Here is a 16,255-nt window from a genome sequence, read left to right on the forward strand (position 1 = left end):
GCCTACATATATGGCTCTTGTATTTGGTGAAGTAAGCATGAAGAAATATTATGAGTTCTTTATTTTACTTGCTTCATACTTATCTAATATTATTATTGCTTTTATCCTTTAGTACGTATTAGTTTCAACGGTCCTCGTATTCCTCTACTCCTCTTAGTTCTTAAATCATTATTTGTTTGTAAATTAGTGATAATTAGATTAATTATTGATTTGTTTAATTAGTTTTGATATATTGTTGACGTACAAATTGAATTTAGAAACTTAGAATTTAAAATTTTTACTTGGTCTTTTAATTGATAATTAGAAAAAAATTTCATTATCAAATTTGTGTTTATTGGGGACTTGGGATTTTTGTTTTTCGAATTTTCGTGTAATATTGATTTTTTGCAATATAATTATAGATTTATCATTTATAGAAGTAGTAATGTTTTAGCACGCTTTCAAAGTATAAAACTCGAAGAATGCTTTTGTAGGTTTTTTTTTTATTTATTATTTTATAACTGTTTAATCCATCCATTTGTAATAAAAAATTTGAACTTATATATTGAATATTTAATTAATATATGAGCATCGTTTGTTTTTTAAGATTCCGAACCCACAGTTCGGAATTCCTGGATACGCCACTGATTCTTATGATGTACTCTCAATCTGCATTTGCTCAAACTATAGACCTCAGAATAAGCTCTAAATCATAATATAATATAACTTATCATGAGATACTAAAAGTTACCATAAAATATTTTTTTGTAAAAACAAGGTAAGAAATCAACAGAGTAAAAAAGAATCACCCTTATAATGAAAAGTTATATTGTGACTGTCTCTAAAACAAGGCTTTGCGTAGATAATGCAAAAAAATTAGAGCTTAATGACATTGCCATGACTATCGAGATCAATGACTAGTGAATCGCCCGTCTTAACATCTCCATCGACAATCCACTGAGCTAAGGCATCCTCGATTAGCCTGGTAATGCACCTCCTTAATGGGCGAACTCCATAGATAGGATCATACCCTTCTTCTATTAACTTGTTCTTCACATTATCCTTTATCTCTACAGTTATGTCTTTGCGTTTCAACCTTTCGTATAATTTGTCAAGCATTATCTCCAATACCTTCATCAGGTCATCGCGATTTCTAATTTGTTGAAACACTACAATATCATCTAATCGATTTAGCAGTTCAAGTCTGAAAAACTTCTTAAGTTCTTCCATAACTTGCTCCTTTAGGTCTTGATAGTTTTGTTCTCCACCACATTCTGAATCGTAATTTGATTGGTTGAACAAGTTGTGACCGATGTTTGATGTGAAAATAATGAGTGTCTTGGTGAAACTGAATTTGGTACCTTTACCATCAGTCAAAGTACCATCTTCGAGCACTTGAAGTAACGTGTTGAAGATATCTGGATGAGCCTTTTCGACCTCATCAAACATAACTACACTCTCGGGTTGATTCATGACTGCTTTGGTTAGTTGACCTCCAGCTTCATGACTTACATATCCAGGAGGTGAACCAAAAAGCTTTGAAACAGAATGTTGTTCCTTGTATTCACTCATATCGAGCTTTATTATGTGCTTCAACGATCCAAAGTACTCGATGGCTACAGCATTGGCTAGTCCTGTTTTCCCTACACCAGTTGGGCCAGTGAAAATGAAGCTTGCAATAGGCCGCTTAGTATCCCTGATTCCTGCTTTAGCGCGAAGGAGGGCACTGCTAAGTGTTTCAATTGCTTTTTCTTGTCCTATGATATGCTTCCTAAGACATGCTTCCATTTCGAGGAGTGATTTAGGCTTCTCTAGGGTGCTAACTCTATGCATAAAAGACTTTCCGACTTGCTTCTTAGCTGACTTATCTAAGGATGCTATGTGCTCCTTTGTCACCTTTACTTTCTTGTCTGATGCCGCTTTTGTCAATTGAAGACTCACACGAGCTCCTGCTTCGTCCATCATGTCTATTGCCTTGTCGATCACAAAACCATCACTGCAGTAGATTAATCAAATTAAAAGAACTGTTTAGGCTCTTTCGTTTTGTATTAGTTGATACATTTCATTTAGGCATGTTTAATTTCGTACACACTATTAAATGTAAATATGTTTCAACTAAAAAGAACGTACACGAGTCATTTAGAACATTACCTATGGGAACGTCTTGATAGCTGAGCGACAGCAACTAAAGCTTTCTTGGAGTATTTAACATTGTGATGTGCTGCATATTTTACATGTAAAAGTTTCAAGCATTGGAGAGTCTCCTCAACTGTTGGCTCTGGCACGTCGACGGGCTGAAAACGTTCTCTTAAAGTTGTATTTGACTCTATGTAAGTTTGGTACTCTTTCTTTGTAAAGGCACCTACACACTGATTTATTTATACATTCTTAATTCTTAATGTGAGCATACATTATACCTGTATGTTTGGTATAATGTCATATGAGGAACGAAAAATGCATCGACAAGTTTGTGTGACATCTTCTACTTGATTATATATATGAATGTATAGTGAGTATTGCACATAAGGCTTACTTGATCAATCTTGTCCCCTATTCTTAAAAGAAGATCAACTTCATTCATAAACAGAATGACCATTCCATCAGTTTGTTTTAATTCTTCAATTAACGCGGTCACCCTTTGCTCAATCTCAGACAAAGAAGCTTCACAACCCGAAAAAATATTTCTCTTCTGAATCGCTATAACCTGTACAACCAACGTTTGATTTGAAGCATTACTTTTACTTAATACAGTATATAAATTGTACCTTTTAATTATTGTATTGTACAATAATGCTAGCATTTAGGCTTGTAGTGAGTATAAAGGAACGTACCTTCTTCCCCAGGAATCGAAGAGGAGCTGAATCAGCAGCAATTCGTTGCGCAAGGCCTTCAACAATTGAAGTTAGTCCAATGCCAGGACTCCCAAGAAAACAAGGACTGTTTTTCCTCCTTTTGCATAAAATTTGCATAGCAAGTTCAATTTCTCTTCCCCTGCCAATAACAGGATTCAATTCACCCTGCGAAACCACAAAACTGTCAGTGACATTGTGACAACATAATATGCTCACTCGGTTCAAAATTAGATGTCAAACTATCCCAATCTATCGTATGATTCGTATCTAACAATCATACAATTCTACAAATATACATAAACTATCACTCTACTGAAGTGAATGTGACAACTTTCTCCGAACCTCAATCCATGATTGCAAAAATCAGTTTTAATGTAACAGGAAATATTGTATGTTGTATATAGAATACCTTCTCAGCCAATTCGGTCAAGTCTGAACCATATTTGCTTAGCAATTCGAATTTGTTCGCTTCGAATTTGGTAGAAAACTGCCTTTTTTTTAACATCATCTTGTTCTTATAACGCAAGGGCATTGTAGTTAGAGAATGAAAATAAGCTCAACAGCTTATTGTAGGGTTTTAATTCAATGCTTCTACAATCAATCAATCATCATAAGAGGCCAATGCAGATTTTTTTTTCCAGCATAAAAGGCAAAGCTATAGCTTTTATTGATTGTAATTGCACACATAATATTTTTTTTTGATATTTATCTTGGAGAAATAAAATTATCTTTTTTATAATATATTCGTCAAATATTTTTTATATTTTTAGGGAACGTCAAACATATAATATATCATAAAAACTGTTAATAAAGCATGAAAAAAAAAATCCCAATGCTTTCAAAAAAAACAAAAATCCCAATAATTATCATAAAATAAAATCTTGTTTTGAAAAGAAAAAAAATATTTTCATTTCTGAGTTTGATTATATTATAATATCTTACATTTTTTTGAGGCCATAATATCTTACATTATTATGCGTGTTTTTTAAGAATAAAATTTATATTAAAAAATGATAAAAGTTTATAATATATAAGTATAACTTTTTACAAATTAGAATAATTATAATCCTCTTATAACAAATTTTAAGGTGATTTTTTTTTTATAAGTAAATAAAAAATCACCTTAAAATTTGTGTTTTTCACCTAGTTTGACCTTGTTTTATGTTTCTCTCATAATTCAGTCATTTTTTTTGTTTTGAGGAATAATTTACAGTCATATAGCATTAACTCTTGTACGATTGTATCTCATAAGCCCAATAAAAATAAATAAATAAATAGGTACCATTTAATGTGGCTATAAAAATAAAATAACAAAAGCTAATCTTATAGACCAAAAAAAAAAAAAAAAAAAAAACCCAGGACATATAGCAGTGTCAGAGTTTAACTGCATGAAGCCACAACCTTTGCCAACCTGCAAAATTAAAACTTATGAAGAAGTTCGGAATAGATCAGTCACAATAAATCAGGAGAATAACTTACGAAGAGAAATTATTTTTGAAGATGGGTAAATCTTACAGGAAAATAATATTATTCCGAGAATATCAGAAGAAAGCTGACTTACTGGTGTGATCTGTTAATTACATATTGATGTTAGGAAACACACACTGTTACAATGTATGTCAAAGGCCTACATAACTCTAATTCTTTACTATCCACACAATGTACAATGTTTTATGTAGAAAAGAGAAAAAAATCCTGTGAGTAATTGAGCTAAACAAAAAAATCTCTTATAAAGTTATAATGTACAATTGTACATCGAGGGAACTGCACGGTATCTTTTAAATGGCATTCTTGAGGCTAAGCTTCACATTATGAACTTTTACTGCTAGCAGTTGTTTGTGATCCTCAATGTCCTTCAAAACTGAAAGCAAGTTGGCTCGATAAACTTCACACTTTCGGTTAGCTGATTCTAGCTCCTCACTGAGTTCTCTGATTTTCTGGTCCATGCAGTCCTAAGTAAAGATTGCAGCAAACGAATTAGATAGTCGAGCAATTTCTGATTGCTTTAACAGTGTGCCACTGTGCCCTATTGCTATATATGTATCAAATTTTAGTTCCCAGCACATTTAGTTGCTTATAAGAAAGACACAAAGACTAAAAAAAATTAGTGAAATAAAAGGAGTGTTAAACCATTTTACTTGTATACTAGTTGGTAATACAGTCAAATTTGTCAATTTTATCAGCATTAAAATAAAACGCTAAAAGAGAATAAAGAAATCAAATGGAAACACCAAACATCCGTAAGTTAAATGACATTAAACCAATACAGCAATGAAGACAAACCAATCCCAAACAGTAATCGCAGATTCAGTCCAAACTCCAAAGTTATAATCTCAGAGCTGATTTGGTATCCTAAATAAAATCAACTGAAGGAAATCTATAACATATACTCAACTCCTGCTTCTCCTCTACAATTTTTGTTATAGCAAGATTGCTATAATAATTCTAAGATGATTCAAGAACAGCAATTCAGCTTGGATGAGGAAATCTCAAAAGAGGGAGGATGGTTCAATCAGACAGAGCCGCAAAAGTGACAAAACCAAGATTCACAGTTTAAGGTTAAATTATCACCATTTACACCAAATCAGACTACCATAAAACAGCTCACAATCATACAGTTTATACAATCTTGTCATCTTCTCTTTTACTACAATTTAGGGGAAAAAAAAGTAACAAGTTTAAATACAGCTCATCAACACTCATATCCTAAAAATCATACTTGTGTAAGGTAGGTTACAGTGCTACATGTAAATTTTTCTATACTTCTGTCCGATTGAAATATCATTTATAAGCCCAAAGTAAGCAACTCAATTCAACAATAGTCCATGTCAAGGAGAGTTCGAATGTATGTAATACTAATTGTCAAACAAAGGGAGTCAAACAACTTACAATGGGGTTTTGGATCATAATAGACTACATTATAATGACTCGATAATTAGGTTTCAGATACCAAGTCTAAGAGGCTGCAAACTCTATGAAGCAAAGGACCAAGATGGTGCATATATTTTACTTCCACAACGCTGCCCAATTATGATCACAAGAAGCTGTTTTTTTAAGTTACAGCCATTCTGTAACCTAAACAATTCCTTAATTCTTTATGAGAGTTTTTAATTTTAAAATAAGCAATGTTCTGACTGACTGTAGAGACGGCAGGGGAGCTCACAGAAACCTGACATAGGTTAAAAACTAAAAGAGACGGAACTACAGACTCAAAAATTTATCAACTAAAGCCTAAACGAGGTATTAACATGTCAAAATGACTCTAAATTGTTGATTGGAAGTGCCCCATTATTTTGATTCTTTTCTTACAAAGAAGACTTTCTAGCCAATCAGACCCTGAGTCCACTTAGGAGCACCAGTACTCTGAAGAGTCTGAAGTCTGAGCACTTTATTATAGACCAAATGAGCAATAATTTACTGAGGTACCACCCCCCCCCCCCCTCCCTCTCTCTCTCTCTTCTTCACATAAAGAAGAATCTCATTCCAAACATGACAGAATCTGTTGCTGCACAAGTAGGCAATGTTACCCAAGAACCCCAGTTTCCCACAGATCAAACTGAAAGCAGGCCCCAAGTGATGGAAGTGCCAGCTTAAAGCAGTTTTCAACTTTCTGCTCCTGACTGAAAGTTTCTTATGCAAACATACATAGCTTCAGTGATATTATCCAGTATTATGTCCTCTAGTCAAACAGAACAGACAGGATATCCTGTAGGTTAGTATCTATATTCCTAGAGACAGTCATCTTTGGAAAAGCTTAACCGATCTCAAAATCTCAAGTATTCTTTTCCCTTTTGAATGACATCCACACAGAATATATCCAAGCTATATTTATAACAAAAAGATAGCAGCAAAATTGCTTTAAAAAAGAGGAGGGGGGGTTAGAGCATAGCACAGATTTGTCATATACCAAGAAGCAAGAGCAAATCGTAATCTAAATGATCAGAGAGTTTCTCATGTACCTCAGACACTTGCTGACTCAGGCTCATCCCATTGTCATGGCTGGATTTATTCCCTGATCCTCCTCTCATTAAGTCCTTAACAGGACCATTTGCCATAGAACTCTTTCGCACGCTCTTTAAAGCCTGGGATACCTTTTCTGCTGCCTCTTCTAGAGCAGCCATTGCCACATCATATGTCTCTGAAGTACTAGCCGCTTCATCAACAAATTTAAAAGCTTCGTGACGTAGGGAATTATACCGGACTGTATGGGACTCTAGATAACTAGTTACAGTACTTTCATGCGGAATATCCAACATAACACTACTCTTGGCATTCCTTGTCCATCTCTTCAAAATGTAATGTGAGGGCAGAGTTAGAATATTAGTCACTCTAAACACTGCCAGTGCATGTCGGCAAAGAAGCCCTGAGAACTCAAACATCTGGCAACTGCAAGTTGCTCGCATCTCTAAGACATTAAATCGCACACAGAATACCTTATGATCCTCCCCATATTTTGCTACTTGATATGTTATAACCTGCCCATCATCATCCGTCTTTGTCGCCATGTAAGTCAAAGTCCCTACCAACTCTTCCTGAAACCTCATGAATACTTTTCTAGTGTAAAGTCCAGAGACTTGTTTCTCCATCGGAGAAGGGGTTTTAAGAGCAGGAGGAGTACTAATAGTCTCAAAATCAGCTCTAACTTCCTTTTCATTTCGACTCTCAAGAGCCTTTTCATAAAGCTTAAAGAACTGACTAAGATTGGTGGACGCGTTCACATACCCATCAAAGTACGAATTCATACTATCACTACGTTGTGTAACTGACATCTCAGCAAAAAATGCATCTCGTAAATACACTGGAACCCACTGCCTCCTAGCAGAATAAATCAATTGAAGCCACTCGTTATCCCTAAGATCATACCTATCCAAAACCGACAACCAACAAGACTCAAACTCATCAACCGACTCAGGCAAGTTAACACACTTATGAAAATCTGACTCAAACCCCGGAAGCTCAAGCAGAACATGAGACAGCTTCTCCTGGCACTTCTTAAAGATATGCCATTTACAAAACCGGTGCCGGGTACCAGGGAAAACCTGCATTATAGCAGACTTAATAGTGGCATCATAATCAGTAGTTATCGACAATGGATGCTTCCCCGACATAGCATCCAACCATGTATTAAACAACCAAACCAACGACGATTCAGATTCATTGATCAAAAAAGCACACCCAAACAACACAGGATGACCATGATGATTAATTCCAGTAAAAGGCGCGAAAGGCAATCTATATCTATTAGACCTAAATGTAGTATCAAAAGTTACAGTATCACCAAAATAACTATAATTCATTCTACCTCTACTATCAGCCCAGAAAACATTACCTGAAGAATTATGATCACCATCTCCTTGAACCGCGAAATAAAAACCCGAATTTTCCAACTTCATTTGATTTAAATACTCAATTAGAAGCTGAAAATCACCCTCAATACTCCTCTGTTTATTGTTCCTCATATAATTTCTACAATCAACTTCAGTAAACCCCACTTTACTAATCCCACCATATTCCTTAATCAATGCTGACATTATCCTTCTAGGCCCTAATCCAGCAGCCTGCAATGTATCAATCAACGTTTTCGCCGGCCCCGAAATCTGTCGATGTGATCGCAAGCAATGCACTTGATCAGGAGGAACAAGTTCATGATTATGCTCTTTACAAAACCCACTAACAACCCATTTTCCAGAATCCTGAATTTTTACAGACAACATTGCTTTACACCCAACTCTTGTAATCATCCTAGGACGCTTAATTTCTCTATCTTTCGTCCTTTTTTCATTCAAATTACGAAACCCCTCTTTCGCACAAACGAAGGAGCGCTGTATAATTGCGCCATCTTTACGCGAACGGCGCGACGAGCTGACCCGGGTGCTGAACCCGATTCGACGCGCGTACGAATTGTAGAAGGCTTTTGCAGCTTCTTCGGACTCGAACTCCATGCCATCGTAGGGTTCAAGGTCGAGCAATTCTCCTTCAATGGCGGATGAGAAATGTGTAGTTGGGTGTAAAAATGGAGTTTCCGGGATATCATTTTCGTCGATTTCAATGGCGTCGTCGGAAATTGTGGCCCCAGGTCCTAATTCTATGTCGAAATTTAAGACCTGGTTTTCCATTTCAAAAAATTGGGGGAAAAATTAGGGATTGAATTAAATATGGAAATGGGTTTTAGGGTTTCTGGGATTTTCTTTCATTGTAAAAAAAAAAATTGATTGAAAAGGAGGGAAATTGTTTTTTAAAAAAATTCAATTGAAATGAAGGGTTTAAAGAAGGGGATTAGAGGAAAAATTAGAAAAAAGATTGAAGGTTTGATAATGGAGGAGAGAGAAAGTTATGGTGGGTAGAGTTTATCAGTTCATGTGGTAGTCTTTATCTGATTGTGAACATAGAGTTGATCATGACCGTCAGATTCAATTTTGATGAAATTGATTGATTCTCAACCATTGATTGTTTTTAATTTTCTGGAAGGTTTTTTTATTTTAAGTGGAATATGCAAATATTTAGTGAACACAAAAAATGTGGTCTAATGTTTTGGATTGGGCTTTTTGTAGTGCAGGCTGATCCACTGATGAATTTAGAATTTTAGAGCTGTTGAAAATGACTTGCCACAAACTAAGTGATCCAAATTCCAAATTCAAGAATTATAGCATTACTTAGGGTCTGTTCTGATTGATTGAAGTGAGTTGAACTGAGCTGAATATTGTATGTGAGAAGAAAATTAAGAAATGAAGTGAACTGAAAATAATCTGAAGATAACAGGCCCTTTATATTTGAAAAGACCTTACTCTAAGATTAGAATTGACCATTTATGAAGTAAGTTAAAATAAATTAGGTCAGGCATTTTATTTTACCGATATTCATTCTATTTTTGATTAATCACAACACTAGATTTGACACATAGTCTTGTGAAAGTTATAAGGTGAGATTGTGAGAAGTGGAAATCAAAATGAGCATTTTAAAATCTATATTATACAGAGTAGTTGATGATGATAGAGACTTTAGAGAGAAAAAATTTGTATATATTTAAAATATTATAACCAAATGAAAATGAAAAAGAAAAAAATATTACAATTAATCATAAACAAAGGATATTTCAAACCCCACCCTATAATATCAGTAGTTCTCTATAGTACTAGTAGTTGTGTGATATAGTATTACCCCCTTACAACATGAAGAATAAAAGCAAAGTCACACACAAGCTTTATTCTTGTGATCTAGTCTCTCTCTCTTTCTTTCTCTTTCTTTCTTTTTTTCTTTTTTTTTTTTTTTTTTTTTTTTTGACATAGGCTCAAAGAAGGTTATCCTTGTCAACATTATCATAGACGGAAAATTGGAGCATATCTTATCTACTTGCGCCTTATCACTCTCAAGAGTTACAACCAAGTAGTATATGGTGTAGCGGTAAGAAATCTCACAATTGTTACCTCATGGCTATGAGGTTTTCAATCCGTGCTAAACTTGGCACCTATTGAAAACACTATTATAAAAGCTTGCAATTACGACTGATGCGTGTATAACTTTGCTTTGGTATGACAAATTTGATTTTATGACGCCAAATTTTATAAATACATAATTACCTACAAATTATATTAATAATTAAATTAGTGCTATGTGTCATTCAAAATTCAAAAATTGCAATTTCCTTATAACGGATGAACTATACTTTAAATTACACTTTTGCTTGAGCTTGTACCAATAAAATCTGCAACTGCAACTCACATTTGATATTTCATGGTCATATCGTTATTATTCTGCTTTAAGTTGCAGTAAGATTTGAAAATGGATCAGAACAAGCATAGTTGTGGGCCTAAAACTGGAACAAAGAAAAGGTAGTAATTATGTAGGACCCAATCAAAGAATCTATTGGGCTAAGCTTGCACCCTATCCTCAAATTAGTTACTTTTTTTTTTTTTGAAAGATCAAATTAAGTTACTTCTAAAGTCTCAAGCTTTTCTCTTTTTTAAATTTTTTTTCTTTTCCGCTATTGTACTTCTTAAAATTACAACATATTCTCTCATTACAAACTTTTCTATCATGAGGGTTTCTACTTTGCTTTTTGCTTCTAATCCCCTCAAAAGAAAAAAAAAAAAATAATAATAATAATAATAATAATAATAATAATAATAATAATAATAATAATAATAATAATAATAATAATAATAATAATAATAATAATTCCTCTTCATAAACAAAATATGCTTTTATGCTTTTATCAAGTGGTAAAATTGTAAATAGATCAACAATATTTTATTACAAATGGGCCTCATGTGTGTTGCTATAATTATTAAAATGTTGATTTATTTACAATTTTGTTATTAGATAATTTGGAACTTTTCAAAAAAAAAAAGAAAAAAAAAAGAGTTAGAGTCTGTTCACTTCAGCTTAATTTCAGTTCAGTTCAGTTTCAATCACTTCAGTTCAGCTCCTAATTTCCTTTTCTCATAAAATATTCATTTCAACACTATTCACTTTAATCCTAATCAGCTCAGCTCAATTCAACAAATGTTAACAGGCCCTAATGTAAACAACTATAACTTGCATGTGTTACATCTCTCACTTGCTCTATTTGTATACTTGTATACAACATGGTTGTGCTTTGTTCTAAAGAGAGTCACGAAATACAATGTCGCAACTGAAATTTAATCTCACATCTCATGTAAAATAATAAATTGTTATTCATCTATGTTTGAAGTGTATCAGCAAAAATCTTTAGTTTACGTAGATTTTTGCTCTCTTTAGTCTTTAGTTCTTTACATTAGTACGCAGTAGTACACTAGTACATAACAATATAAGAGTGCATCATCTATGTTTGAAGCCAATAAGGTCATATCAAGTTCAATAATTCATTTTATAAACAAAGTTGAAATGAAATTTGAAATCTTATTTACTTAATGAGATCAATCATATTCATTTATATATACAAGTATGTACAGAGTATTCTGAACAATAGATTGTTGTCTATTAAAAGTTCAAAACTATACATAATATATAAGTTGCTAGATATATAATTAATTAACATATAATTAAAATGATCATTGAGAGTTTGCTTCTAGTAATCCAGCAATCATATAAAGTTATTAGGCCAATTAAAAATTCAAAAACTTCTACTGACCACTTTCAAGTTAGCTTAGCTTAGGTATGAATGTTATTAACCTTGCTGAATTTAAAGCATTGTTATGAACATTATAAACCTAAACAAATAGAGTTTGAAGTGGTTTCATCTTTCATGTACTCGACTTAAAGCACACAAATTCTACTAAAAATAGAGGAATTGAAATGAGTTTTAGTAAGTTTTGTCAAATTTTATATTAGATTCAATAATAATTGTCCAAGTTCAAACAAAAGTTCGGATAAGTTTCAATAATAATAATAATTTTAAGTAGTACAATAAACAAATCAAAACAACTTCATACAAATTAAAGAATTAATTTTAACACTTCCATTGTTTCATACTTCGTACTACCTATAATCAACCTTACAGTGACAAGAACTCACCATCACATCACAATTCACTGTAATACCAACTTTGATTACTAATTATTTCCCCGAAAAAAGAGTATTAGTGAATTACTTTATATTGAATTTTAAATTATAACAATTTGTATATTTTAAGTATTGATCAATCTCCTTCATAGTGTGTTAATTAAATAAAAAAAATGTATGTAAAGGGGACCTAAGCTACTGAACTAGCTATATGTATTACTCTATAAGTAAAGAAAGGCAAAGAAGAGGTAATTCATCATTAGATCATGGAAAATGAATTTTACTTCCCTTGACATGAAAGAAAAAGAAAAGAAATTGACTATGACAGGAATTGAAAATAATAGAACCTATCTCTTTCGGAATGTTTAGACAGGAAAATGAGAGTTTCTTTAGGTGGAGGAAATTCTGTCCAATTGATCTATGCATAAATTTGAGAGAGGCTATTGTTTGAGTGATCTCGATGCTTTTCTTTTTTAGATTGTTGTCACATCATTGTAGAATGATGTATCGGCACTGTAAGGTGCTCGTATTTCTTTGTAAAGAGGAAATTCACAAAATTACAAGTTAAAAAACAAGAAAACACTTTTACTAGAGTGACGTAAAATTGCAAAGCACCTAAATCCGAAACAAAATCTTACCGTAGATTTAAAGGAATTAGATAAATCATGTTTTGATGAGGGTAGAAATGATTCATCCTTCATTCCTCTGAACAAAATAGGCAATTCAAAACGTCTACATAATAAGTAACATAGCCAACAACACAAGATGAGGAAACAAGAATTTGAGGTCATCAAGGGTTTTATACTTTAAATTCCTTAATTAAATAAATTGTCATCTTTCAATCTAACCAAGAACTTAATTGATTCAAAACAAATTGTCATCTATCAATCTAACCAAGAACTTGCTTGATTCGAGAAATCATGTTATATGAATCATATTATCAAACACAATGACACAAGGATTAAAGATTAGTAACAAATAAAATAAATGCAGATAAAGCATGCAAAATGCAAGCAAAAACAACCATTTTTTTTTAACAATAAGTTCATAACTTCATATGTATATTGAAAACAGCAATACAACAAAACACACAAGACAAAACCTTCAATTTAGCTAAAAAAAAACTATACTACAAAACTCGAACACTAATAATGTCTAGGAGACATCTATTTATACAAGTGTATTCAATATTATTATAGGGCAAGTAAATCAATAAATTAACTCAAATTGACATAAAATGTCTACATAGAGGAAACATCTTAAATTACTAGTTAATGAATTAATGACAAAAACATCTTTTGTTTGATTCTGAGTTCTATAATATATATTGGCCCAACCGTTGGAATTAATGTCACCTATTCATTGATCCATTAACACAACTACAGTAGAACCTAGAAAGTATTTATATATAGTTAGAATTTAAGGAGATTGTATTATATTTAAGGAGAATTTAAGGAATACATAAAAATATACGTAGTGGCCAAACCTTTGCATGATCAACAAATTTCCATAATTCAATTCATTTTTTAAAAAAATCTACAAATTAGTCGAAAATAAATAATAATTATATAAATAACACCCCAAATTAAAGTCACTCCTCACTACATGCAATTGTGCACAATACAATTCCATGAAAATTAAAAGGTTTTGAAAGAAAAAAATAAAAAATGGAGTGACTATTTCTTAGTTCTACAAATTGCACAAGTTTTTGATCATTCATTTTTGTACACAAAATTTGTACCTCAGCTTGGGAGCTCACCATCACTTCCACCATCGGCCAGGCAGACACACCTTTGACCATCAATAATCCGACGAAATGCCTCAGAAACTCGATAACACGGTTAACCATTAACTTAAAAACCTAATATTGTGACCTCCATCCAAATACATCATTCCCACCTTGTCCATCTCCACCACCACCCCCGCCACCGAAACTCGAGAAGTTCCCTCCTCCTTCTAGGGGTCCCACACTCCCCGTAACACCCGACGACTGCGAAGCCGTCGGCTGCTGCTGATTGTGCACTTGTTGCAACGGTGGCTGCAATTGCGCCACCGGATTACTATTACTATTATTAGTAGTAGTATTAGTATTAGTATTATTTCCGATTTCTCTTTCCTCGCCTTCTTCCAATGGTAACCTATCAAAAACAGCATTAGCAAAAGAAGCCGCCATTAAAACCACCGGCCCGGAAGCCATTAACGGGCCCACCACACTTCCGCCGACCACCTGCCCCTGCCCGCCCGCCAGGAATATGGTCAGCCCACCTGCCCCGGGTGGGGCAGGCGGTGGTAAAGCGGTCCCGGTAATCGAAAGAATCTCGAACCTTCCATGTAACGTCATCACACTTCCCGCCGGCGCCGCTGGTTGCCGGAGATTGACATTGGTGACAGCTCCGGTGCCGGAAAACACGCAAACTCCTCTTCCTCTTCGGGTTGCGAAATGGGTCACGGATTCTACCACATCTGAACCCGGAGAAACTTCTAGAACGTGGGATCTCAGAGCATTTGGGCTATCTCGGGTTATGATAATGGGTGGTTTGGGCTTGTTTTTTGAGCCCGCAGGCCGGCCTCTGGGCCTCCGTCCGCCGCCACTGTTACTGTTTCCTCCGCCGGAGCTGGTGGATGCGGGTTCGGGTTCAGATTTTGTGGTGTCTACTTGGAGCTCCAGCATTTTTAAGCCCAGATTTGAGAAAAGTGTGTTGTCTACCAAGTGTTTGATGAAATGTCTGAATGAGAAAAGTTGGTGTAAGAAACAGGAAATTATGGGGGCTTATGAATTGAGGAAAAGGGTGTTTGAATTGAAAAAAATTGGGAATTCAAAGATAATGAATTTCAAGAAAGAGGAGAGAGTGTTGAAGGAGGTTGAATGGGGCGTTAAATACTACTATACAGAAAAGAAAAATGCTTTCTTGACTGAGAAGGTTATGGCGGTATGAAACTTTTTGAGCTTTTTGACGAGGTGAAAATAGAGATATAATATTTTATTACTAAAGGAGTTTAATTGGTTTGCTTCAAGTTTTCATAATGGAACCTCACTTTAATATATTATTATTAAGGAGTATTATATTATGTGACACTATAATTAGTACTTTTTTTAAACTAGAATATAGGCATAAACAAATGTTACACTTGTTAGTGTTGTTTCTAATTTGCTACTCGTGTTGGTGACTTTGTATTAGTAAATTAAATGTTTTTTTTTATATATATAATTTTAATTTTTTGACAAGTGGTTCTAATGTTTTATTATTTGTTTTAATAAGTTGTGTACTTGAGTGATGGAGACTATGTACTCGGTATGAGCTATTATTTAGGGTTTGTTCACTTCAAATTAATTTCACTTTAGCTTAATTCAGTTGAGTTCAGTTCAGCTTTCAATAAGTTCAGTTCAATTCAATTAAGTCCTTAAGGCCTGTTCTCTTCAACTTATTTTCAATTCAGCTCCAATAAGTTCAGTTCATTTCTTAATTATCTTAATTTCCTTCTCTTATAAAATATTCAGTTCAGTTCAATTCAACTCAGTTCAGTTCTAACAGATTCAGTTTAATTCAGTTCAGTTCAGCTCAACTCAGAACATGCCCTAATTTTCTTTTTTCATAAAATATTCATTTCAGCTCAGTTCAGTAAATGTAATCCTTATTTGTATTGTAAGAATTAATAATTCACTTATTATAAATAATTGTTGGCCCTATTAAATTATTTTACAAAACTAAAAAAAAAAATTTAAAAAAAATAAAGATCACTACTTCCACATACAGTTCCATTTCCTCAATTGTATTTCTTTTTTTTAAATTGGTACTAGGTAAATAAACTAGGCTAGCATACCCCCTTAGGTATATGAGTAACCTAGAGTATCCTAATAGATGATAAGGAAGAGGAAAACAAATTCACCGGAAAGAAAAAGTAAGATAAGATCAAAGCTTGAAATTCTTTAGTGACTCTGA

At 33.6% G+C, this 16,255-nt stretch overlaps 3 protein-coding genes across 3 annotated transcripts; all 3 read right to left on the reverse strand.

Moving 5' to 3' along the window:
• Positions 1–855: 855 nt before the first annotated feature.
• Positions 856–3,363, reverse strand: LOC145558073 (chaperone protein ClpC2, chloroplastic-like). Its single transcript, XM_081619223.1, has 5 exons — positions 3,241–3,363; positions 2,811–2,996; positions 2,513–2,683; positions 2,131–2,348; positions 856–1,975 (listed from the first exon to the last, which is right to left on the reverse strand). The coding sequence occupies exons 1-5, from the start codon at positions 3,361–3,363 to the stop codon at positions 856–858; spliced, it is 1,818 nt and encodes a 605-aa protein (XP_081475349.1).
• Positions 3,364–4,446: 1,083 nt separating this feature from the next.
• Positions 4,447–9,062, reverse strand: LOC145558982 (protein FAR1-RELATED SEQUENCE 5-like). The gene is made up of 2 exons (XM_081620365.1): positions 6,791–9,062; positions 4,447–4,783 (listed from the first exon to the last, which is right to left on the reverse strand). Exons 1-2 carry the CDS (start codon positions 8,945–8,947, stop codon positions 4,610–4,612), a joined length of 2,331 nt encoding a protein of 776 aa, XP_081476491.1. The 5' UTR covers positions 8,948–9,062; the 3' UTR covers positions 4,447–4,609.
• Positions 9,063–13,887: 4,825 nt separating this feature from the next.
• On the reverse strand, positions 13,888–15,274 carry LOC145560346 (AT-hook motif nuclear-localized protein 25-like). Its single transcript, XM_081621600.1, has one exon. It carries the CDS (start codon positions 14,983–14,985, stop codon positions 14,176–14,178), a length of 810 nt encoding a protein of 269 aa, XP_081477726.1. The 5' UTR covers positions 14,986–15,274; the 3' UTR covers positions 13,888–14,175.
• Positions 15,275–16,255: the final 981 nt, after the last annotated feature.

Source organism: Chenopodium album, chromosome 9 (genome assembly GCF_948465745.1).
Source record: "Chenopodium album chromosome 9, dcCheAlbu1.1, whole genome shotgun sequence".
In the NCBI taxonomy this organism is placed as follows: domain Eukaryota; kingdom Viridiplantae; phylum Streptophyta; class Magnoliopsida; order Caryophyllales; family Amaranthaceae; genus Chenopodium; species Chenopodium album.